Source organism: Opisthorchis viverrini (assembly GCF_000715545.1).
Source record: "Opisthorchis viverrini unplaced genomic scaffold opera_v5_215, whole genome shotgun sequence".
NCBI lineage: Eukaryota > Metazoa > Platyhelminthes > Trematoda > Opisthorchiida > Opisthorchiidae > Opisthorchis > Opisthorchis viverrini.
The window spans coordinates 648,739-673,550 of NW_008751868.1; the positions used below are offsets into that span (position 1 = coordinate 648,739).

At 46.3% G+C, this 24,812-nt stretch overlaps 1 protein-coding gene across 1 annotated transcript in view; it reads right to left on the bottom strand.

Annotated features, from left to right (window-relative positions):
• Window positions 1-24,812, bottom strand: part of T265_08327 (hypothetical protein) — a gene marked incomplete at both ends in the record, with an annotated part of 40,709 nt that overhangs the window by 11,540 nt on the left and 4,357 nt on the right. The window contains 3 exons of the mRNA XM_009174093.1: window positions 5,655-5,869; window positions 8,531-8,629; window positions 16,379-16,508. Coding sequence (XP_009172357.1) covers window positions 5,655-5,869; window positions 8,531-8,629; window positions 16,379-16,508 — 444 coding nt within the window. The remainder of the gene's footprint in view (window positions 1-5,654; window positions 5,870-8,530; window positions 8,630-16,378; window positions 16,509-24,812) is intronic.

Sequence of the window (24,812 nt, forward strand, 5' to 3'; positions counted from 1 at the left end):
GATGACTTCGGGAGCTCGATAGTACCTGTAGTGAATAAGATAAAAAGAGGTGGAAATGTTCAGTGTTGAGAATTTTTGCGTTCCAGCAAAGAACTCCCCTTAGGAAGGTGCCTGCATGTTGGTATGCTACTTAGACACATTATTAAACGTTATAATACACACAATATAATGATGTGATATACATTATATTACACATGATGCATATATATATATATATATATATATTGGTGCTTGCGCGCTGATCGCAGTTGCTGCGAGAGCGTTTAACGACCGGATGCAGCGTTTGCCTGGATAACCTTAGCATTCAGTTCAGTACACTTTATCAGTGCAGTGGTCGAAGGCAATACAAAACGCTACGCCTCGGGCTTTAGTTTGAATGCAGGGTGTGGTGACTCCATGTAAGTTGATGAAGGGTTTGGACAGCACCTATATTCAGACCAAAACTGCATGCCGTCAAGGGGAATGTGGTCAGCCGCTGTAATTTCGCCTCCGAATACACAACTAAAGCAACCATCCGTAGAACGCAGCTTCGTTTTGGCCATGAAGTGTCCGGACGGTAGGGAATCGGTACCTCATCTTCGGACTCACAGAAGGCTTCTACACGAATCGTAGTCAGATCGAGATCGAACAAAGCGGGCACAGGTACGCAAATTAGTTTCATCCCTTTCACAAGAATGTGCGCGGACCTTCAAACTGGACTAAGGGGGTTTGATGATGATCGTTGGTTTGTTCGCTGAGCTGGGTAATTTGATTGCGAACGCTTCATCACCAATCGAAGTGACATCATCAGTGCGTTGCTAGGGAGCGTGGTGAAGCGTAGCGATGAGTTGATGGTTGTGCGGCAGGTTCGTCAAACCGGAGTTCAACCACCAATCCACGAAGTTCAGTCTTCCTAAGTGGATAGGAAAAGCCCACATTTGTAACAGGATAAGTCTAAATCTCCGTTGGATAGCTTGACAGGTATGGTTTAGAAGTGTCTTCCATGTACCCAATATGTCTTCAGACATGCTGGGCTTTCGAAAGGTTCAGGTGTCCTGGACACACTGAGGATACTGCGTTTTTGGTTAATGGATTTCTTTCAGTACTCCAGCGAAATCTTTGTGACAACACCAATCTGCATACTGTTGGACCTTTCGTTTCCTTTTCAACCACTATGCACTTTTTCAAACTGCGTATACCATTGATTCTCCTAAGAATAGTGGACCACGGTCCAGGACCATTTCAAAGAGGCTGTGATTAAAAGCATCGGGTTCATAAGAGGAAGCGTTACATTGCCAGAAGGTATGGGTTCGGACGTCACTAAAACATGGTAATAAGATTAACTTTGCTAAATTCAGCAGGTTATGAGTCACCAGCACGCACTTTCAATATCCTAAGAAGCACCAGTTAACTTGGTACTCAAACCATTGCCAACTACCTCACTAGAGTGACTACATCTTAGCGGGATCTAGATGGATTTCACGCGTACAGGATCCTTGTTCCTTCGGAAGAACAGTAGCGGGGAACAAGAAGGGCAGATCACACTCTCATACAATTGAAGTTTTGGCTCTGCCTGATAACTTATCCTGTTGGGAACTACAATACCACCCCCCTAGAGTACCCGGATGAGAAACAACCTCTATCTATTAACATCAACGGAGAATTGGCAGTGCCCCGAAGCGCTTAATGTCGATGGACGCCTAAGGTTGATGTACTTCACGATACTGTTATTAGTCACCCAAGAATTATGCCACGTCAACAGGAAGAATATACCTCATAACTCACTAGGCAGTTGTTACGCCAGGCTTGGGGGATTATCCAACGCGCCGAACTACAGAACGTTTCGACGCCAAGTAACCCAGTCTACCAGAAACTACCGGACTTGCTTCTCGGACCAACACGAAGACCAGCCAAGGGATTGTGTCAAATGAGGATAACTACGCAAAGCCATTTCGCTTTCCGTGAAAAGCCTACGGAAAACTATCACCTGCTCAGTCCACTCTACATACTTCATCCGGCGAAATTAGTAATCATACCGGAGGGGAGCTCCGCTAATAGGCAGAACATTTTAAACAGCTCCTCGACCACAGCATGAGCCTCCTCTCACCACAAAGTTCACTGCATCGTAGTACGGGGTTGACTGTGGGGCTAATGGATTTTTAAACCACCGCAGAAATATGGTGAAGATGGCATCCCTGCGTAGCTATACAAGGTATGCGCTATCGCCCTTCCGGTATCACTCGGGGAACTATTTTGTTCATTCTGGAACAGCGAATTGTTACCAGAAGATTGGAGAGGACTTACTCTTCTACCCTTCTACAGAAAAAGTTCTCGAGGCCTTACCACACGACCACGAGCGCGTGTCCTTATGTAGGTCGGAGAATCGTCAATATTTAATGTTTGAGGTTCGACACGGCTGGCCGAAGTTTTCTAGATTGTTAGATTTAGCGGTTCAATAGGCAGTGCACCGAACTGTCAACGAACAGCGCACAGTGAGGTTAGATAAAGTGTACCCATCACGGATACACTGTCCTCACCATAGTCTGCAGCACGTCCACAATGGATTCTGATAGGGCGTTTCTTACCTCAGCCTTGAGCTCGGCGCCTTGTCAGCACTCAAACCTTACAAACTACGTAATGAAAACGAAGCAGCGTTATGTGTTTGCGAATTCAGGTACCTCGGCCCAATCAATATTCCGAAAGTCCAGGATATGAATAAAGTCAAGACCCGCTTGAATACTGCTCGCAGAACGTTTTTACAATCGAGCTCTGGAACAGAAAATCAACCATTCCGGAGAGTAAGGTTCGAATATATCCAACCTGCTTTACTTTATTTGTGCCAAACCTGACCGACGCGTATCTCAGAGACTTGTGATATTTTCATCCACTGATGTGTGAGAAACATCCTCAGACAACGACTTCCTTAAGATCACGCATCGAATGAAGAAGTCCACTGTTGATTATCTGCCATTGCTCGACCAGAACACCAGATGCAATAACAGACCCAAGTGGTTTGGACTGCTGTTCGCATTGCCATAATCATTGCTAAGCCCGATGTTGAACATCTGGGTCTGCAGGCTGCCCACAGCCTACGACATAGGAGCCAACAGTGGATCGATGTCTGTTGGAGCTTGTCACTAACGGCCGCTTTTGATTAATCGGGACATCTAAGAAGCCGTCTCACACTCACGGTGAAAAAAATAATCAAGAGAAGTAACCAAACGAGCCATGGACTGTTTGTGGACTTCAACAAAGCCTACAAATCCATCGACAGAGAGATATCGGAAACCACTCTAAGAAAGCTCAACCATTTGGACAATTTTTTCCGCCTCATCAACGACTCCTCACGCTATGATGGAACCCTGGGTGTCAGTGTGCGCAGCAGAATTTGGAATCGATGCAATAATGAATCTGGGTTGGGCTCTTTGGCCTGACTATGCTCCTAAAGCAATCATCTTTTATCAGCCTGAAACCTGCGTTCAACGTTATACGCCAAGTACCCAAGCGAATAATTGCGAAACGGTATGATTTAATTGTTCCTGCTACCTCGGGGGTGCGAAGGCCCGTGCTCATTGTTATACTGTCGGCTTTGGGCCAGGTGATGGCATACAACAAATCCATCATACAAGTTCGCTCACCGGTCTTATTTCCTCCGGCCTACATCGCCTCAGTGGCTTATACAGCTTGACTGTGGTATTCCGACTATGCACAACCGTGCACTGATGAATTAGCCAATATCAGCCATCACACCCTCAAGTGTGACCGCAGCGTGTGTACTCATGCGTCCATTTTTTTGTGTAACCCTTTATTGGATAACGAAGAACGTCATGCGGGTGTGACTCTAAGCTTAGGCACAATGTCCACTCAAAACATACACTACTGAGGTCAACGGTATCCATCTGCGACTGTAGACGACCCATCTTAGCGTTATGTACATTCCAGTGTGTCAGGACCACAAAGGTTACAGAGTAGGTTTTCTGTGAGAATAAGCTGTCCATTAGTCAACACTAATCACTCGTATGTGTATGTGTTGGATTCGACTTACGGATGATGCAATTCTCCGCTTACATTGCGGTTTTCAGCGGTTTACTTGTACCCCCCACATTACTGGGTAGTTATGAACCATCAATGATACATTCTGGTGAATTCGGAATCGCGCCTTCTGTTAACTCTCAGGTCTTATTCCCACTGGTTTTCATCGGATAGAAGGCATTCAGATGGCAGCCCACGGCAAACCACAAACAGTATTACCGATCCTGCACGAGGATCCATCGGCACAGGTCCATGTGACAAACCAATCCAGAAACGCATTCCGGCCCGCTGTGTGCATTCGCTCGGTTGTCAACTCAACTACGCCAATCGTGTCACTGTCACGTGCGCTTGAGTGGTTAAGTTTTGTCACACTCACACGCTTCTGCATGCAGTAGTGCCCCTCATCAGGAACATCGCTTCAAAAAGCACTTGATGTATTGCCTACGGATCAGCAATAAACCACAGGTACAATCAACTACGGCTGAACGGTAAACGCTGATGCTATTCATATTACAACTTTCGGAAGGGGAATATTAAAAAAAATCAGTGGACTGCACAACATCCGACAATAGCAAAGCGACAAACTTCTGTCCTGAGTTGTTTGAACTAGTGTCTCTAACCGCAACACGAACTATGCAGTGAACTCTGTGTTAGAACTCCTAAAGGTGAGCGAATCATTGGGTCTGAACTTCCGTCTCCAGCACGATCGAAGTGTTAAAAGAAAGTCCCAAATGATGCGCGATTCAAAACGCTCCAACCGTTGATGTAAAACGACCGAACAGCGAGGTAAACTTACATTCTCGCTAGTAAAGGTCGGCCGACTGCCCGCCTGCTTTGTAAGGTCAGCAGACGTTGCTTACGAAATCGTTGTCCCAGTACAGTGCCAGGTGCGCTCATGGTTATGTGGATAGAAATATTCGACGCCATGGCGATCACACTGACAGTATGGTGAGTTGAGCAAACGAAACACGTACCTTTATTAAATATCGACGCGACTTGTGAGATCATTAAGAACAAGGTTATCGTAATCGAAGAAGGATCGTATTACTGAGATTTGTTGGTTCGCAAACACAACATGCTAATCTTACAGGAGAAAAACAGCGAGTTTCAATTCCAAGTAGCATAGGATTACAATAAACTACTTTCGAATTATACGAAGAGTGAGAATCAAGGGACATTTTTGCTAGTACCAAAATACCCTATCTGTCATGCATGTGACGCCAGCTTGTGTCAGCAAGTATTAAGCTGAAAATTTGGCTCTCTCGCCGTTTTCAAAAGTGTGTTGAGTATGAACCATTGCGCGGCGCAAACCATCAAATTGGAAATCTGACTGTTCGCCCCGAGGGTACAAGTATACCACACTCTGAGTAGCGCCTTATATCAATGGTGTCCACAAACTGTGCAACATTCAATCTGTTAAAAAGTTTCTATAAGCCTATGTACTTCTCACACAGGGGGCGAGATGGACCAAGTGGTTAGAGCGCGGATTTACTGACCGGAAGGTCCGTGGTTCGAACCCGACCTCTGCCTCTCGACTTCCCCTGTCTAGGCTTGGGCGACCTGACAGTATCCCAGCCCTCGTGCCTCATTCGTGCCTGCCTCTCTCACACAGTGTCACGCTGCAGATTTTGATATCCACTTACCGGGTGACCACGTAAGGAGTCATAGTGAAACTGTTCCCCGTTGCGCGGGCCAGACCGAAATCGAGGATTTTCAGACTGCAGTCATGTCGTACGGCAATATTACTGGGTTTAAGATCACGATGAATAATTCCGGCTGCATGCAAGTGCTTTAGACCACAAAGCACTTGGTAGAGTAGGTAGGACATCCGTTCATGATCTAGCTCCATGTGAATGACCTATGGGAAAACGGAGAGCGAACAGGAAAACAAACAGTTGCATTATAGGTTTCGCATTCAGTGTTATTTCGATTCGAGGGTACCTTATACATATCGAATCTGACGGAACAAGTTATCAGGAAACCAGTCGGGAAATCAGAACACATTATTGAAATGTGATAAAACAGAGCGACGCCCACGGAATTCGTGACAAGCTGGGCTCTTCACCCGATAGTGAAAACGGAGCGCTGAACTCTCGGCTAGTTGCAACCCCACACCACCCAGTAAAATGAAGTTGATGTGTGCAACCTATTGGCTTGAAGAAATTGCTGTCAGCCGAAACGTAGCTATTGGTAACAAAAGGGTAATAACTTGTGTTGAGAGACACAAAGCAAAAAAAACCACCAAGGTGAAACAATGGTAAAACGATTAAGGCGTCACACGTAAAATACACGGCAAATATTTGTGAAGCGTAGAAACACTCGATTACCAACGGCCGGTCCGCTTATCTGCCCAATACTGGAGAAAACGACAGAAAACATAGATGACTTGTACAGAAAAATGATGCGGGTATTTAACTACTGACGTAATGCAATACAGACATGCGGTGAAGCACGTGATAAAAAGAACATAATCAATCAATGGAGTGAAATCATTTAACTATGCTATGACCATAAGTCACTGTAAATAATGATAATAGTAAATAGACTGTAGCACCCTTTCGGTCCCTAGCTGCTGCGCTATCCGAAGGAAGTACGATGACTGAGGTACTGACAGGCTCCCCAAGTCTAGACAGAAGCAGTCGAGAGGCCACGGTTGAGCGTGAACCACGGACTTTCCGCTTAGTAAGTTCCGGCCTCAACCAGTGGGCTATCTTGAGCTCTTAAGTGAAGCTTGAGTGTCTTAAGGCCCCAAAGAATAAATATACAGGGTGTGAATAGAGCTTTCAGCAGAAAACTTCAGCGAAACCTGAACCAATGAGGAGAGAATGGTAAAATTTAGGGAAGGTAGAATACTGTTCCCACTAATGAAGTTTGGATTGCAAGGAGAAAACTAATCTCTGCAGAACGTCAGCATAAAAGATTTATGGAAAATAAGAAATGCGTAACATATGGTTTGTTGATGTGGATGGTAATTAGAGCCCTGAAGCCAAATCATAGACAGAAGTGATCAAAAAACCTGGATTGTGTTCAAGCCACGAGCCTTCTGGTCAGCGTTTCACGTTTTGATCTCACAGCTATCTCAAGGTCATTAATCGCGGCGCTTCAGACGTAAAACGTTACAGCTGGAGTACAAGGGTGTATGAAATACAATACACCCTGAATAGTGAAAAGATGGCTAACCAAACTTTTTACCAGCAATCCAACACACAAATATGTTACACCAAGCGAGTCCCGTTGGCACTTACCACTCTGTGACTCGAACCAAACGGGGCAGGTGACTATGAGCTAATAGCCGGCCAGTGTTATCATGCTCACCAAGCTTATCCACTTGGGCAAGCTGTACTTGCCTTCGCTACGTGACCTTAAGCGCTTAATATCCAGCTAACAGAGGAAAAAACTAACCAATCGGTGCAGATTTGCAGGCAGTCTCCCATCTAGCCATTCTCGAACTACAATAACTAACGAAGATACACACTTGCCACTCTTTGGAAGAACCGGTCAGCATCCACTTGATTGGGTTACACATCATGGTCAATGAATTATGACAGTGAGCCCACCTGTAATAAGATAGTCGGAGGCGCGTGGGAGGTTTATTCGCTCCAATTCGCTTCTTTTCAAAGTCTTATTCAAGAGGGAAGAAATAGTCGGAGCCCGTGGGAGGTTTATTCGCTCCAATTCGCTTCTTTTCAAAGTCTTATTCAAGAGGGAAGAAGGAAGTTCGGGTGTCAAGTTCATGCGTATAAGCTCATGTCACAGTGAACCAAGGAAGACTTCAAGACCCACAAGGTCCACGCTTAGAGTCGCGCCCGGCTGAGTAACAGTCCGGCTTTCTACATGTTACATAAAAACAACAGGTACATTGGTGAGACTACGTACTACGTTGTACGGACTGTGACATTAGCAAATCGTCGCAGCAATCTAAAATGCTTTCTAGAAGTCGCCTACCGTGGTTCTCTGGTTCATCTAATGGAGTGCATTCGCTTGATCTTTTGGGGTATGAATAAGCTTGAATTCGACCGGTTCTCCAATCGGAGGGTTCGAACCGATCATTCTTAATGAAAGTATGACGTACATTCCTTTCTCTAACGATCCTTCTGTTAACGACTACTTCTCCAATACAACCGTGAAGCTGCGCACGATCAACTCGATGTTACGGTACTTTTCCCTCACCAACTAATTTGCCTAGCATTTCCAAAGTCACAATACACGGCGAACAGTACATAAGCAAACGGATTTGGCTGTGAGGCTGCATCACATCAGAAGAGCGCTACAGATAAACAAATTTCAAGTTCTTGGCAAAGTTAAGTAAACAGCCAATATCCATGCGTCGTGCTGACCGCCCTGGTATGCGAAAACTGCGTTACTTGTAGTATTGTCAAACTGAGTCGGACAAACTGTTTCTAACATGACAGAAGACGGAGAAACAAACAGGAGGCCTGACAAAGGTAGAACAAGTCTAGAAAATGCGGTCCGGCGCGACCACGTTATAGTCCCATAATGAAGACAAATCGAAACGTACTTGACCCAGATTGGCATCCATCAGCTCCATCACAAGGTACACGTCTTGAAAATCTTCTAATGTCTTCTGAGGAGTGAACGCATTGAGCAACGAAATAATCTGGTTGAAAAGAGGATGGGTGGAATTAATCCGTAACGGTGCTCGAAAGTAGTAAAGTTGACTCAAACTGCAGCTAAACAGAGGGGATCAAGGAGCGAAGTGGATAAAGATAAGCCCTCCAACATTCGCGTGTTAACTGGGTGGCAAAGTTGGTTAGTTTCTTGCGGTAGATTGCGCTAGACAGTTGGTTTTCAAATACACCTAAAGCAGGCCTACGACATGTATTACAAAGTAGCTTCCTGACTATTGCTGGCATTGTCCGAAGCTAGGGGGTCTTTCCATACCGTGGAGTTTGAGCAGTCGCAATTCGCATGGTAAGAGATAAACAAAACATTAGCATGCCTCTTCTTCTCACTTTCACTAGAACGTGGATTTGATGCCCAAATCATAAGCGTTAAAAAACAGCATTTAAAAACGGAGGTAAGAAACCCATGGCTCCACCAGACGCAGTAATATGACTCACGATGCTTGACATGCGCGCGTCTATCTCATGAAACAAACCGTTTCAAACCAGGTACAAGATCATTTTTCCGCATTTATTTTGTTGGTTGAACACGCCAGCTACCGGAACAATGTTCACTATTTCAGTAGTAGCAAAAGGTCAAACTCCAATTTAGATAGAGAGAAATAGCGAGTATATGCGTCAGCTTCAAGAGATTCTAGCGAGCCCTTTTGAACGACGCCACCTGGTAACTAGTGGTTTAACACTAAAAACTACTGATCAAAAGATCAGTGATCGATCAAGATGATCTCCAAGTGCTCCAGGATAATCGGAGGTAGGTTCCTTCGAAAACAAGTGAATTTGTCCTTTGGGGTCCAATAAAACACCCTACTGAAAGAGGTCTCATACGATGACTTCTCGTAGCGGAAGTGGTTTCACCAAGGTGAAAGGGTGAAAGCGAATGTCAAACGCTACAGCCTGGCTGTTTGTTTGGCTAGGTGAGTTGGGAAACTGATTGCAAACTGACAGCAGCATGAGCACAGATCAGCGAGGATAGAATTGAAACTCAAACGATGCTATCCAACCAGCCTTTGCAGAGCTCGCACGTTTCTCCTGCAGTCTTGCAGATTAGAGGCCAGAGGTGCGTCCCCGAACAAAAGGTTGAATAAGACTGGGGCCGGAATTTCTCCGCTACATTCCTGTCAAAGCCCACTAATATGTTACCTCACAACAAGCTAGCAAATGGCTCACCTTCTACAAGCCTAGTGGCTGGTGCGAACGACCTACAAGCTGCGTCCTTTAAAATGCGAAAACACCTCTTCTTTGGGTGCTGATATGTCGGAACACTTCCGCACATCGGAAACCAACTGGCCATTCTGCGCTCTATATGGGTACCACAGTGACATCGTCCGTCTGCCAGAAGTTCAACTTCTTAGCCGGGGATTGAAACATAACAAGCTCCAGAGTGCTAATTTAGCGCGCTAGCTGCAGCACTCCACACAGACCGACAGTTCCGGTCAAGATGGGCTTGTATTGGACCTAAGACCCATGGCCAATGAGGCTTTTATCTCCTAGACTCATATCTCACGGGATCCAGGCAGCATAGCCTAAAGGCTATCTATTCAACCTCACCATCATCTCGGTCTATGGCCCGACACCACTATCAGATCACTCAACCAAAGATGAACTATCTAACCAAGTGCCATGAACCACGTATCCAGAAGCGATACACTCGCAATAGCTGATAACTAAAACCTTCGGAACAGCCAAACTGACGATATGACGTGCACAGACTGGAACGATTCTGTCAGGTTTAATGAAGTTAACACCGCAAGTACCTATAAAATTCTGAAAAATTAAACCGAGAGTGCGTCCCCACTATACGCTTACAACACCCGAGAAATTATTTCGTGACATAGTACTTCCCACCAACTTTACATTCTGGTTTGGCCTCGCCTGGCTTCCTAACTGAAAGACCGCAGATAGTACCGAGGAGAGGCTGGCAAGAAAGGATGGTCGGGTCATACGGTTCTCCGTGCATGGTTCAGACTCCACCCAACCACATGTCTGAAGCGATGTCGTCTGATGCACCTCGAAATCCATTCACTCAAACGATGACCACCACTGGAACGAAGCAAATGCACTCACACCCTGATTGATGGAAGGTTCAGGATAAGTTGACACCCAGTGGTTTAAGCTGAAGCTTCCGCCCTAAATAACGCGGTACACCTCACGTATCATCAAAGACACAATATCAGAAGATACCAGGCGCCTCTGCGAACTGAGAAAAACATAGTCTCACAATTCCTCAAATTAACACCGTCTAGGGGGGGTGACACCAGCTTCCCGCGTTGGTTGCAACTGTCAACGGAGAGGTGGCTCGAAAAGCGGGAAATGCCCCTTAAGTTGATCTGCCTGATGCGCGGCACCCAAAGTAACCAAACTTGTACAAAACTAAAACAGTGAACACATCCCAGATACTGACATACAAATCTCCCCACGAGCGAAGTACTTCAGTTAATTGCTCAACTGCCCATCTATCCAGTCCGCAACCAACAAATTTGGTCCACACGATATGAACTGCACCGGGTTGTGGAAAGGTAAGATTATTATAACCAGCAGACGTTTGGAAAGCAAAGAATGCCCATGAGAGGACGATATCCCTGCTGAGAAACACAAGACACGCACTACAACGCTGCTTGACCCTCCTCGCCCACTGTTTTATTCTACTTGCAAATCAGGAGTACCTAAAGTCGGGGAAATACTTCTATTCCACTATCATCTAGGATTTTGACGCGATAGAGTATTTTTAGATATTCATCTTGGTGCGAACGCTGAAACATCGCTTTGAACTTTCGTAACCGAAAGTAGCGTGTTTAGTCAACTTTCGCATAAAAAACTATCAGCTGTAGCACCCTTTCGGTGTCTCATGCCATCCGAAAGAAGCACGAGGGCTGGGATACTGCCAGGTTGCCCAAGCCTAGACAGGGGAAGTCGAGATGCAGAGGTCGGGTTCGAACCACGAACTTCCGGTCGGTAAATTCGCGCTCTCGAAGCAAATGCACTCACACCCTGATTGATGGAAGGTTCAGGATAAGTTGACACCCAGTGGTTTAAGCTGAAGCTTCCGCCCTAAATAACGCGGTACACCTCACGTATCATCAAAGACACAATATCAGAAGATACCAGGCGCCTCTGCGAACAGAATCCGACGACACGATTCTACGTCCAAGCGTGCAATAGCAACGCTTGATATCCCCAGTCCTTTTTAACTACGCCACTGACTCAAAAATTGAGTAAGCTTGCGGGGATTACCAGGGACTCCGAATAAGCCATACCTTCTGGATATCTGACCAACACCACCCTGAAGATGTCAGTTTCTTCGGCAACATCTTTGACAGCCTTAAGTATTCACTCAGTAGACTAGCACGAGTGGTCTGCAGTACGAATTTAAAATCCATCAACCCAACGTAGATGCTGGGAAACTCAATAACTGAAACAGCTGAGGTCCCACATGCATCGGATCCCTCATTTCATCCAACAGTTAGCGTAAAGATGAAATGGGAAGCCGGAACAACAATGCCAGAAAAGCCTTCCATTGAGGGATAATTATTGAGCAGAATGGAAATCGGGGGTTAAATCAGAGTTCGGATGTACCATGTCACTCATGACCCAACGGTCTAGTCATCTAGTACCTCCTGGTAGGTTACGAGTCCGACTCTCTCGAGATGATAAGATGGCTCGGTGACTAGAGCGCTAATCGAACTTTCGTAACCGAAGGTAGCGTGTTTAGTCGACTTTCGCATAAAAAACTATCAGAAGCACGAGGGCTGGGATACTGTCAGGACAAAGTCCGAATTGAAGATCTCAGCATCTAGCACATTCCCTTTGCGGGTGTTACAGCTGAATGATTATCTTATCCTTATCTACCTTCCCGGCCTAGTCTTTAGAGTCCACGTTAAATCGCTTGATTGATATAGCTGACCAGGGGCAATTGAAGATCATCCTAATTGCTGGCATAACCGGCTGTAACCACAATGTATGCCAACGCTGCTTTGGGATAACACAACCCATTGTGCACGGGATCCGGCGACCCGATTCTACGTCCAAACGTGCAATAGCAACGCTTGATATTCCCAGTCCTTTTTAACCACGCCACTGACCCAAAAATTGAGTAAGCTTGTGGGGATTACCAGGGACTCCGAATAAGCCATACCTTCTGGATATCTGACCAACACCACCCTGAAGATGTCAGTTTCTTCGGCAACATCTTTGACAGCCTTAAGTATCCACTCAGTAGACTAGCACGAGTGGTCTGCAGTACGAATTTAAAATCCATCAACCCAACGTAGATGATGGAAAACTCAATAACTCCAACAGCTAAGGTCCCACATGCCTCGGATCCCTCATTTCATCCAACGGTCAGCGTAAAGATGAAATGGGAAGCCGGAACAACAATGCCAGAAAAGCCTTCCATTGAGGGATAATTATTGAGCAGAATGGAAATCGGGGATTGAATCAGAGTTCGGATGTACCATGTCACTCATGACCCAACGGTCTAGTCATCTAGTACCTCCTGGTAGGTTACGAGTCCGACTCTCTCGAGATGATAAGATGGCTCGGTGACTAGAGCGCTAATTTACTGACCGGAAGGTCCGTGGTTCAAACCCGACCTCCGCATTTAGGTTCCCCCCATCCAGGCTTTGGCAACCTGGCAGTATCCCAGCCCTTGTGCTTTCTTCGGGTGACATGGCAGTTAGGCAGTTAGGGTGTTACAGCTGAATGATTATCTTATCTTTATCTACCTTCCCGGCCTAGTCTTTAGGGTCCACGTTAAATCGCTTAATTGATATAGCTGACCAGGGGCAATTGAAGATCACCCTAATTGCTGGCATAACCGACTGTAACCACAATGTATGCCAATGCTGCTTTGGGATAACACAACCCACTGTGCACCGCCAACAGCACTGACTGCAGTAGCTCCTAGAAGCAACCTAGAAGACGAGTAGGAGGCGACATTTCTGTTTTTCCCTGAAAAGTTAGCGATGTGGCTCTGGAGGTCGGTTAAAACCTAACTTACTCCAATCATATTCAATGTCGATCTTTTGGAACTTCAAACAGCTAGTGGTATTCATTACGGAAGACAGGAGTGAACTCGATCGAAATACGCACCGACCTCACGGCGATCGTCGTGCGTGCTGAGTTGAAACTCGTGACATACATGGGGCATGCTTACAGTCACAGGAGCTAGTCATCGTAATGATGCAAAGTAGGATAGCAATCCCGAATATGCTATCAAAGAGAATTCTCGTAGTTTAGTTTGCAAATCGGGCCGTTGGAACGTTCGTTGAGCTGAAAAGTGTGGTTGCAAATGTTTCGTCGCCGTCTTGCTTGGTGTACGGGCCTACACAGTGATACACTGTAAAACCACCACGCGCCACTGAAGCACTGATGATGTCGCCCTAATAGGTGATCAAAGGTTTGCAACGAAATTGTAAGACCCAGTAAACAATTCGACCATCGGCGAATGTGGGTGTCTTCACAACGCCGGTGAGCAAATCGTACGAAACAAACCAGGGCCTTAGGAGAGTAATTGTTCAGGTACGTTGGATCCGGGGCAGTCGTGCAGCAATTTAGACTCGTTTATATTGCAAAAAGTCGTTGATATATTACTAGAGAAAAGTCTGCGATTAAAATGAGTCCGCTTCAGTGTGACGCGCCAATTAGCATGCTTTTGCGTCATCATGCTGGCCAATTTTTACCAGCTGCGTAGGTCAAATATAAATACGCCTGTGACCTGCGTGAGAAAGTGTAGGGTTTCCAGAATATTTTGGGGCTACAGAACTTACCACTTCGGGTAACTTCTGTGGCAGTTATTAGGCTTCCGCTCACGTTTGCTTCTTGGTCAAGGAACCCATCTGTTCGGAGAATATGCGAGCTGCTTGCATAGGAAGTCATCGTAGGATAGTAAGGCATAGTATAGCACCCAATACATAGGACTTCATCGTAGGATAGCATGTGGCCTTGCAAACGACCTATTGTAGTGCGATGTTCCTCTTGGAGGGGCGGACAGGTGGTAGCAGTATGTGGCCTTGAAAACGACCTATTGTAGTGCGATATTCCTCTTGGAGGGGCGGACAGGTGGTAGCCAACTCAAATCGTCATCCCTAAATTCACGTGATTTCTCTCTCCAATCGTCTGATTCGGATTACCGGGCTTTTCCAGACAAACACAAAAATGCTTGGTGCACCAAAAAAAGCCTGTTAATCGTACTTCAACCCTGTGTCCTCCTTTCTTGGGTTTCTAAAACCGACCTCTGACATTGAGATCCTCGCTGTCCCTTAATCTCACTTTCTTGTGATGAGAAAAACTAAGTATAATCCACGAATTATCATCACGTTCTATGATGAAGGCCTCCATCGCACCCACAGGAATGGGAACACAAAGAAACTATTCAATAAGGGAGCCAATATCGATAACACAACATTATCCACTGTGTTTCTCCAAATCCACTTCACGTGACGAAGGGAAATGTCTGTCTAATGGTTATCTAATATTTTAGCTCTGACGCTGCAAAACAAAAACATCTAGTCGGCTGATGTATATGCAGTGCTTTTGTCCCAGTATATTCAATAACAATAGCAATCCAATGACAAGCAATGGCCCAATGCCTATCTAATAGTTATCTAATATTTTAGCTCTGACGTTGCAAAACAAAAACAACTAAGCAGCTGATGTGCAGGCCACGTTCTTGTTTCCGTCTATTTGATAGCAGTAGCAAGTCAATAACAAGGCTCCGTACATAGAAGCATGTATTCCGAAACTGTTGACAGCACCACTGCGGCTTCCTCCGGTTGACCTCTGGAATCATCAGCATTGACATTACCAAGTAATTCCACCGTTTCCAGTTGTTTGTAGTGAATAATCACATAATGGTAAGAAAAATAAGCACGTGGACAAAAATTCCTTTATGCAGGTCGCGACCAAGCCATGCACTGTTTACTGTGATTGAATCACATTTAAAGGTTCCCCTTCACATCACTCGACTTTCTAGTCGATACCGTAGACAACTTGTACTGATGAATACGAAACTCAGTCCGGCACACTATCCAAATCAGTCGAGTCAAATCACGAATCAAACACATTCACCTATCATACGTCTGCTGGCAAAAGTAAAATCAATCGGGGACAAAAGGAACTTTCAAAGAACTCGGTTGATGCTGGTGAACGCACGGTGATATCACACAACCAATCGACCTTCATGAAAATAATCCCATGTGTGAAGCCTGGACAACACCTGCCTGGAACAAACTCGGTCGTACCGAAGGGTGATGAGTGTCCACCCAGTTGTCAACCGCCATCAAAATAGCGCAGTGAGCCGGTTTGCTAGTGACCTGAACTCACAAGGTGGAAAAGACAATAAGCGGCACTGAGAAAAAAGGTTTTTGATTGGAGCAACGTCCCTATATATGCCTGGGTGTCGTAACAGTCACGGCTATCTATTCCCAACACTGCCGTCGTTGATAAGCAAAATTATGGCAGCCAGGACCGCTGCACAAACCGTATTGATGAGGAAGTCGAACACACGGACACCACTTGTTGGTAATTCTAATATGAAGTCCTCGGTTGGGGATTCAATGTGTCGTTTCATGCTAAGCCCGAACACGACAATAGAGACCGTCAAAAGGGAAATTACAACGATATCTCAGTAGCTAACACAACCGTAAAAGAGTCTCAGAAACGGTGGTTTGAGGCAAGAAACTCAGCTCTGTAAGTGAGAAACCTAGAAAGAGCGAGTGACGACTTACATTTTTATGATTCACGAGGCGCATTAGGACCAATTCACGATACGCTCGTTTGGCTTGGGTGACATTCTGGAAGGGGCGGGCTAACTTCTTGATCGCAACCTCTTGTTGAAGCACGAGGTCATATGCCGACCTAGAAAAAGAGCAAAACAGAGGAGGCAATCAGTCTTAGTTTGACGCAAAACATCTACAAGAATTGACACTACACTTAAAGGTTGAGCAACATAAGCCAAACGCATCTGCATAAATTACGTTAGGTACACTGTTTACAGCGCACCATACCTGTTTGTTTCATCGATCCGAGTACCGACGAACAGCGGGTTGCTCTGCATCTTACAAAAATCCGAAGCCCCCTCACTTGTTTGCCCGGCCTAATAATTGACGTAGACACTATTCTGAACTTGCGCGCGCAATTTCGTGTCCGTCGATACATCAGTTGAATGGATATGCCACGTGAGAAGCTGTAGTCGTACGATATGCAGCTAGCATAACGAAAAACTTGACCAAGGCCTGAATTGTAAGACCCGTGGCAGTGACTGTTCTGAGATCCTGTGGTTAGCATGCGCACGCTCCAAAGCACTGCACGTGCAGCTGTATTTATATGTTGCCAGTTGCTAGCAATGCCCTCCGAAATGGCCGATTTCAAAGCATCACTCTGATGTACATCTTTAACACTTGGCGGTTTTTTTACTGCTAAACGGGAACTTTGTTTCTTAGATTTGTCTGGAAGATTCAGTGAAAATCTGCATGGGACGAGAGCATGGTCGAAATGCACACGTTTGGCAGTCCCACTCCAAGTAGCTAACTGCTACTTGATTGATTCATGTCCACGGTTGTTCGACAGCAGGAGGTAGCAGAACGGCGTCCATCAGCTCTAAACACAGTAAAGCTAGAGAACAACTGGCAATCAGCGAGGATTTGTAGATGGTCAACATTATCTTTACACATAGATTCTAACTTGTCATCAAATCGCGTCTCGTGTGAACTGGGCCGCCCTGCTCTAAACTTGTCATCAAACCGCGTCTCGTGTGAACTGGGCCGCCCTGCTTTCACATTGAGATTTCCTGCAACTAGGGCTATAACTGAACTCTGTAGTTATTTCTATAGAAAGCGCCCATCACAGAATCAGAGCAGCCGTTGGTTGGCATAAGCAAACATTACGAACAAGGCAGTGAGCATTTTGACCGGTACGGGTCCTTACGAAATTGGTCATATGAACGGCACAGAGGAACTTGTATGCAGTCAAGTAAAGCCCTAACTCAGGAGCCGAATGCTGCAGTAACAAGGGCGCAACTAGCTGTGGGAGCTAGATAATCACCTAAAGTTTGCTAGCGATAGCGAGGGTGCTGTAAATCCAACTAATGTACTTGGACCTTGCATGCGCGTCTCAGAAATGCAGCAATTGTCTATCGATAAATTGTCAACAGTGTGCACGAGAGCAACTTAAGGATTTGAACAGTGAAGGCTGCAAAAGGAACAGGGAACGGCGTATGGCCAATGAGACTGGAGCAGTAGATGTGAAGAGTGGAGACCAAGTGGGTTTTTCATGAGTACCGGACTCAGGTGCCTACGGCTTGACTACACGAAAGAGTGATCATCAAATGGACTGAGAAGGGAGGTAAGGAAACCTAATGAAGAATACGAGAAAGCATTATCAGTCTAATGTTTCCGCTTATCCTTCTTCCTGCATGCAGCGAATAAGGTGACCAGGCTGATGCACAGTACGCGACGGCTGATGTGACACGAAGATACATGTGCATGCGTAATTCATGGTGGTATGTGGATGAAATACTGTTGGAGAGCCTAAACCCACACAGGAGGACGATTAGGGCTTCCAACCAAGCCGTTGGGCCTGAAGGCCCAACCAAAAGAAGACAGGGGTGATGTAAGACTACAATAGTAATCTAACGTTTAGGGAACAGGTTGCCTCACTCGCTCCAGCCCTCAACCTAAGAGCCAGGGGACCGTATGTATAACCTCAATCTACTGACAAACCTGATATTGCGGGTACCGCATTGGCATCCTCCAGTATAGCTCAGCTAGCTACTGAGATATGCAAACAACCGCGTCACTATTAGGTCGTCTCCTCACAACAGAAAAGCGCCACTAGAAGTTGTGTCAATAAATACACAATAAGTCCCATTCTTTAGATTTGTGATCAAAGTGCCTGTCATGTCGGAAATCGGGTTTCCATCGGGACAACAACTGGCTAGCCTCACAGTACTGATAGCCGTGAGGAGGCCGACTAGGTCTTACGTAATCAACAGACAATAACGCAAAGTAAGCAGGAAGATAAGAACATTTCAAGATTTACCCATGCCAGTGTATGGAATCGATTCCCTGAAACTGATGGACGGATGTCGCAGATGAACTATCAGTGGTGCTGGTGAGGGGATTAACCCATAAACGGCAAGCTGTGCGGTGCAGTTTGCTTTTGCTGCTGTATGGGCGACCAGCATGACCACTGTCGAGGAAGAAATCAACTTGTGCTGGCTCTTGCCTCTAAGATGTACTGCCTTGAAAGATTTTCGGTTTAATGGGCAATAAAGACAAATAACGTGACTTGCCATAGGTCTACTTTTATTACTAGAGTACCGGGAATATGCACACTGTCCGAAAGCTGACCTAAAGCGGACACATTTATGTGATAGTCGGGCTTGAGTGCTGTAGGGATGCCCCGTGCTACAGTGGCTGGAACTTCGTCCTAAACCAAGTCAGGACGGCTAGGTCGCCGGAGCCTAAACCGGGGAGCGAAAATTGGTTTAGAGGTCGACCATAAAAACCAAACTCTCTGGTCACCCAAGGGTTGTCTGCAATCACCAGCGCATTACCCAATGCGGTCGAAATGCTTTTAAATCAAAGAGTCTGGGACTGCTCGAAAGGTACCTGCGTGCAGCCGCCTTAGGAGTCAGACAATTATGCCTCATTCTCTGCGCCACCATCATCATCATCACCGACAGCATAATACCAGTGATCAACACTGACGCTTTGCTACTGTACAACCACGATTTACTTGGAAGCCTCACTGTGAAGAAATGAAAAGTGGATGGGGTATGTAATCAGTTCTAGCCTCAGGTTAAACCAGACCCCCACAGCCGAAGTCAGACCATTGAGTCATCGGCTCCGGGCAGGGTATCCAAAGAAAACCCTACCATCCGCTGCCTCGCGAGTGGCTTTTGAGTCAGAAAGTAGGGCCGGACAGCGTCTCCGAACAAAACGCTACATACCCACTGCCTGTGGATCAGACTTTTGAGTCAAAGACTCAAGGTGAAATACCTCAACCAAACCCCCTCCTTCGGTCTGGGCAACCGGGAAGTACCATTTGGCCGCACAGTTGTGTCCAACGATGTCTCCGGAACCTCTTCCCACCACACAAGCAACCGTTGCTCAGTAGTCTGATTGTCAGTTACCTGGTCCAAGTGGTTGGAGCGCGAATTTACTGACCGGAAGGTCTGTGATTCGAGCCCAACCTCTGCCTCTCGACTTCCCCTATCTAGGCTTGGGCAACCTGGCAGTATCCCAACCCTCGTGCTTTCTTCCGGTAGCATGGCAGCTAGGCATCGGAAAGGTGTTACAGCTGAATGATTTTTTTCAGTTATCTGACCGATGAGCCATATGCACCCCGCTGCCTATTAACAATGGACAAAATAGCACCTTTCTAAATCCATGAGAACCATTATACGTTCGTAAGCTATGTCGAATCGACAAAAAGACAACGCTCACTGAAACCTTGTACTCCTTTAAAACTGATGTTTTCTGTCTCCGAAACACGCAAACAAGATCTTGAGCATGGTTATGCATCCCAAAACGCTTGGGACGAACTCAGTTCTTTTACATTTCTTCTTCCGTGTGTCTCGTAATTCAGTAGCGATCACCCCGTAGAATATATGGCATAGGAGTTGCACTTAGTCCCACAGCTGAACGCACTTTGCAGGGTTGGATCTCGGTGAAAAGTCGTTGCCTGTTATCCAGTCCAATCAGGCTCAATGACTCTCGACATAAAAGGTACCTGTTTGTGGTGTCGAATTGTACCCAAATGGACTGCTGTTCTAACACTGAGAAAAATACTTTCTACCGAGAGCTATTCTGGCTTATTGGTCGAGCAAGAAGCACTGGCATTGTGATCCTAGTTGGCAATATGGATGCCCAAGTCGGCCGTCTGAGCTCCTTGTAATCACATCTGGGAGGTTGATACAGAACAGAAAAATGGACAGCGACACCTTCAGTTGTGTGCCGATCATCAACTGTTTCAACCAGACGAAGTTCCAACATAAGTGCTCCCATCGCGCAAGTTGGCGGCCACCAAGTGTAAATCGAACGTGGATCCAGATGGATGACGCAACCATCAGCCACTAATAGAGAGCCATAATTCAAGATTGTCGTTCCTTCTGGGGCACAAACTCGATTCCGATCATGCCTAATTGATAATACGCCCGAGAGTTCGTTTTCCTTCAAGCCGTAACAAATCAGGCTAATACACTATCGCCGGATAATTATCATACCTAAGAAGTATCGACCTGAGAGAGCTCAAAAAATTCCTACACTAAACCAACACTGTACTGGTAGCAAGTACGTGGATGGAGCACGGCAATATGTGAAGAAAGCTATGCTAGCGGCGTCCAGCGCTGTCTGTCCGACCTTTTCCGATATGACCAGACGATCACTGGATATCGCCGAAATCACTAGCACCGATTGATGCCAGGAATTCTCTACCAGGAGATTAGTACCAGGAGCATGTGAATACCTCAAACACTGTACAATGAGCAGCCTAAAGGAATAATGAGAGCGTTGGTGGCCACCGAACACGCAGGAAATCGAGAAGCATTTCGCCACTGGAAACAGTCGTGCTTTATACCGGTCGACTGGGCAAAAGGAAGTGCCGGTCAGTGAAACCGGTAAATGAAAAAGACGGCTCATCACTCGCAAAACCACTGATTGGGAGGACTGGATGGTCTGGCCTCTCGCAACACAGCGGGTGGATGAATCTCAAAGGCTCTAATCACGTTTACTAAATGGCATTACTTGTGGCCCCAAAGAGGCATATCATTGGGTCTCAAGGGTCTTGTGTACCGGATATAAGTATGGGCTGGTGTTGTGTGGTTGCGAAACATGGTCTATGAGGACGTGTGATGTGAGCCGTCTTCACGTTCTTGAACTGACGAACACGTGCGACGTAATTAGAAAGCAGGTGTTTGGTTGTGCAGTAGGTACCTCAACCGCGGGAAAACATATAGCACCGTCAACTGAAGTGGCTTAGTACGTGTCAAAACACCGTCTACTGAGACGACTGTTGTTTTCCGTGTCTCTCGAGGTGGACAGTGTACGACTTGGAAGAACATAAAAAGAATACGAGAGTGCGAAGAGCTTAGGTGTTGTTGGTGCGGCACGCCTTTCAGAAAGGAGTCTCCGTGACTCTCCCTGAGCTTGAGTGGAGACACTGCAAGAAATGGTTGCTAATCAATTTTAGTGGCGTTCGTGAACAGTTTATTTTCAGAATATCCGACTGGGTGTTTGAAGGTGTAAGTACCTCAGAAGGCTTGCGACGGGCCAGCATCAGATCTCTTCCCGCATCCATTCTTTTCATTCAAAGGCTCCAGATATAGTAAGATAAACTTTGTGGTCTTACGTCAGTGGGGCACCAGCATCATCACTAATATTCCTGCCTCTAATGGTGATGATGACCTGGTAGACGCAATCAAATTAGTGGACAAACTATTTGTCGCTGAAATCCATTGTTGACCCAGTAGGCAAGATGAAAGGCAGTTGCAGATGGCAAGACAGAATGCCCTCCTGAGGTCTCTTACAGTCCGCTGTGCGGAAGCTAGAAGCACTAGACCAGAACAAACGGAATGACTGTGGGCATAGCACTTCCATGATCGACTTACACTACACTTCTTCATGCAAGTCCCTAGAAAGCCTGTCTCAGTGCATGTGAGGTCTCTTAAGTCCGCTGTGCGGAAGCTAGAAGCACTAGACCAGAACAAACGGAATGACTGTGGGCATAGCACTTCCATGATCGACTTACACTACACTTCTTCATGCAAGTCCCTAGAAAGCCTGTCTCAGTGCATGTGAAAACAGCTGAAAATGGTAGTTTTTCAATTGCTAGTTACAGGGGTTAAAATGGAAGTATCCAGACGAAACCGGGCCCTCCAGAGTTTGAACCGACACCCACGAGTCAGTCCACTTAAGTTCAAAGGTAAGATATCTAAGAGGTTCATCGGTGTGGAGTGCATCCCCCTCGCCGTCACTCAGGCAGGGAAAACTTGTTCAATTCACAAAAGCACTGTGTTCGTAACTCAAGCAGCACAAACCCAACACGGACCCGAATCCACGTTTTTGGGACTTCTTTCTCGGGAGTTTTGGGACCAGTTGACCATGTTCCAAGATGCGCCGCAAACAGGAAACAAAAAGGGCTTTGAATATATGGGGATGATCCGGGATTCCAATGGTTCCAAGCGGTTTCGATTCAGAGACAGATTCTTTGCGGGTGTCCGGGCCACATTCAGTAGCCGGGGGCAAAATGACGCAAAGATCCTTCTTTGAGTCCATAACTCTAACCAGATCTGCTGATACAAGACGACATGGTTCTAACAGGAAAGGCTGGACACTTGCGAAAATTGGTCGGGAGTCCTCACATTATCGAACAGCCACACGGGGTACTGAGGGCATTCTGGAGAGTATCGAGTTCCTTGGGGGGAGGGTATTTAAGACCACTGTTTAAATTTGAACGGTTGGTCCTCCCATCCTTAAGTTATCACCTTGTGGTGGCCAAGCTTCAGAGACATAATGACCTTGCGGGCTAGGCTCACTAGAACTCATTTCCTCTAGATTCAACCATGTCAGGAAGGCCAACAGGGAGCAGCCCAAAGAAGAACAGTGAGTCCGCGTACTGCGATAAATCGTATTACGACGCGATCTGGAGGTGAAGTTGCAATGCCTTCTGCGGTGGAAGTGTGAAGGCAGTAAGGCGTTTTCTCCAGTCCAACAGCTTGTCCGTATTAATGGAAGCAGCAATGCTGCCTTACCCCGAGGAAGGACAGGTTGCAAAATGCATGCCATAAGAACTCCAACCACCCAACGGTTGACCCTGATCGAGAATGAAATAGTCCAGTGCTTAAGGCACACACTGACCGAAAGGGCCGTGGCTCGAACCCAACATCGGCATCTCGAGTGATCCTGTATAGGCTTTGGCAACCTGGTAGTATCCAAGCCCCCGTGCTTCCTTCGGGGGCATGGTAGCTTTGCAGTGTAAGTGTTACGGATGAGTGACTATTATTGTTATTACTCATTATTATTAACCGTGATCACTAGCGCACTATTCGCTACGGTCTAAATGCTTCAAAAAAAGAGCCTGGTGCTGCTCAAAGGGTACCTGCAGTGCGCAGGCGCATTAGGAGGACCGTTATGCCTTACTTCCCGCGCCATCGCCCCCCTGCCAAGTGGGCCAGACTATTGAGTCATTGGCCCCGGAGAGGTTCCTTCGAGAAAATCCTGACAACCGCTGCCTCGCGATTCAGTCGCTACGGGAAGGTTACCCAAACAAAAACCTACGTCCCTTAACTACCTTGTCGGTCAGACTTTTGAGTCAAAGGCTCGAAATGGGGTGCGTCCAAAAAAACCCTGCTTTTCGCCCATGCAGTACTCACCCAAAACCCGTCTCCACCTATCAAACGAACAACTGCAGTCGACAGCATGAAATCAAGGTACAATACTGGTGCTTCACTGCGGTCAACCAACATCCGGTCCCCCATTGTTTCCTGACCAAAATACCAATCGCCGAAATGAACTAAAATGATCCTTACTAAGCTCCAAAGATTTTATCTAAGTTGATCAGAAGGAACGGTAATCGTTAATTGAAGCTCTCCATCCTAACCGATGACCAGAAGGTCCAACAGTGCCCATGACTGTCTTGCAGTTGGTGGCCTCCGATTAACTCAATGGGAGCTTTTTTGTCAGAAGTTTGTACTAGCCGGGAACAGATGACTATCAGCGCATAGCTGAAGCAGTCGCTTCCCACTACCTGATAATCGACCCCAAATTCTACCACCTAATTCTGTTTCTTCCGGATTCATTTGTTCAAACCATCCAGCTGTAGCACCCTTTCGGTGGCATCATCGATGACATCAGTGTTCAACACCGATGCTTCACTGCTGTACAACCATGAATTATTTGAAAGCCTTATTGTGAAGAAAAGAATAGAATAGAACGGAGGAGGGACTTAGTGCTAGCTTAACAAAATCATTCCGGGGTGCCTACACCTCCAGTCACTCACTCAGGCGACCTGGATGGAAACGGACAACAAGAACGCCACAGACATCGGTTGGCAGTCATACTGTAGTGGCTCCAACCAGTTTATCTATCGAAGGTGAGTTATTTTTCCCGAATGACATTCGACAAACTTCAGCATTGCTGATCCGATGTTCCCACCAGATTC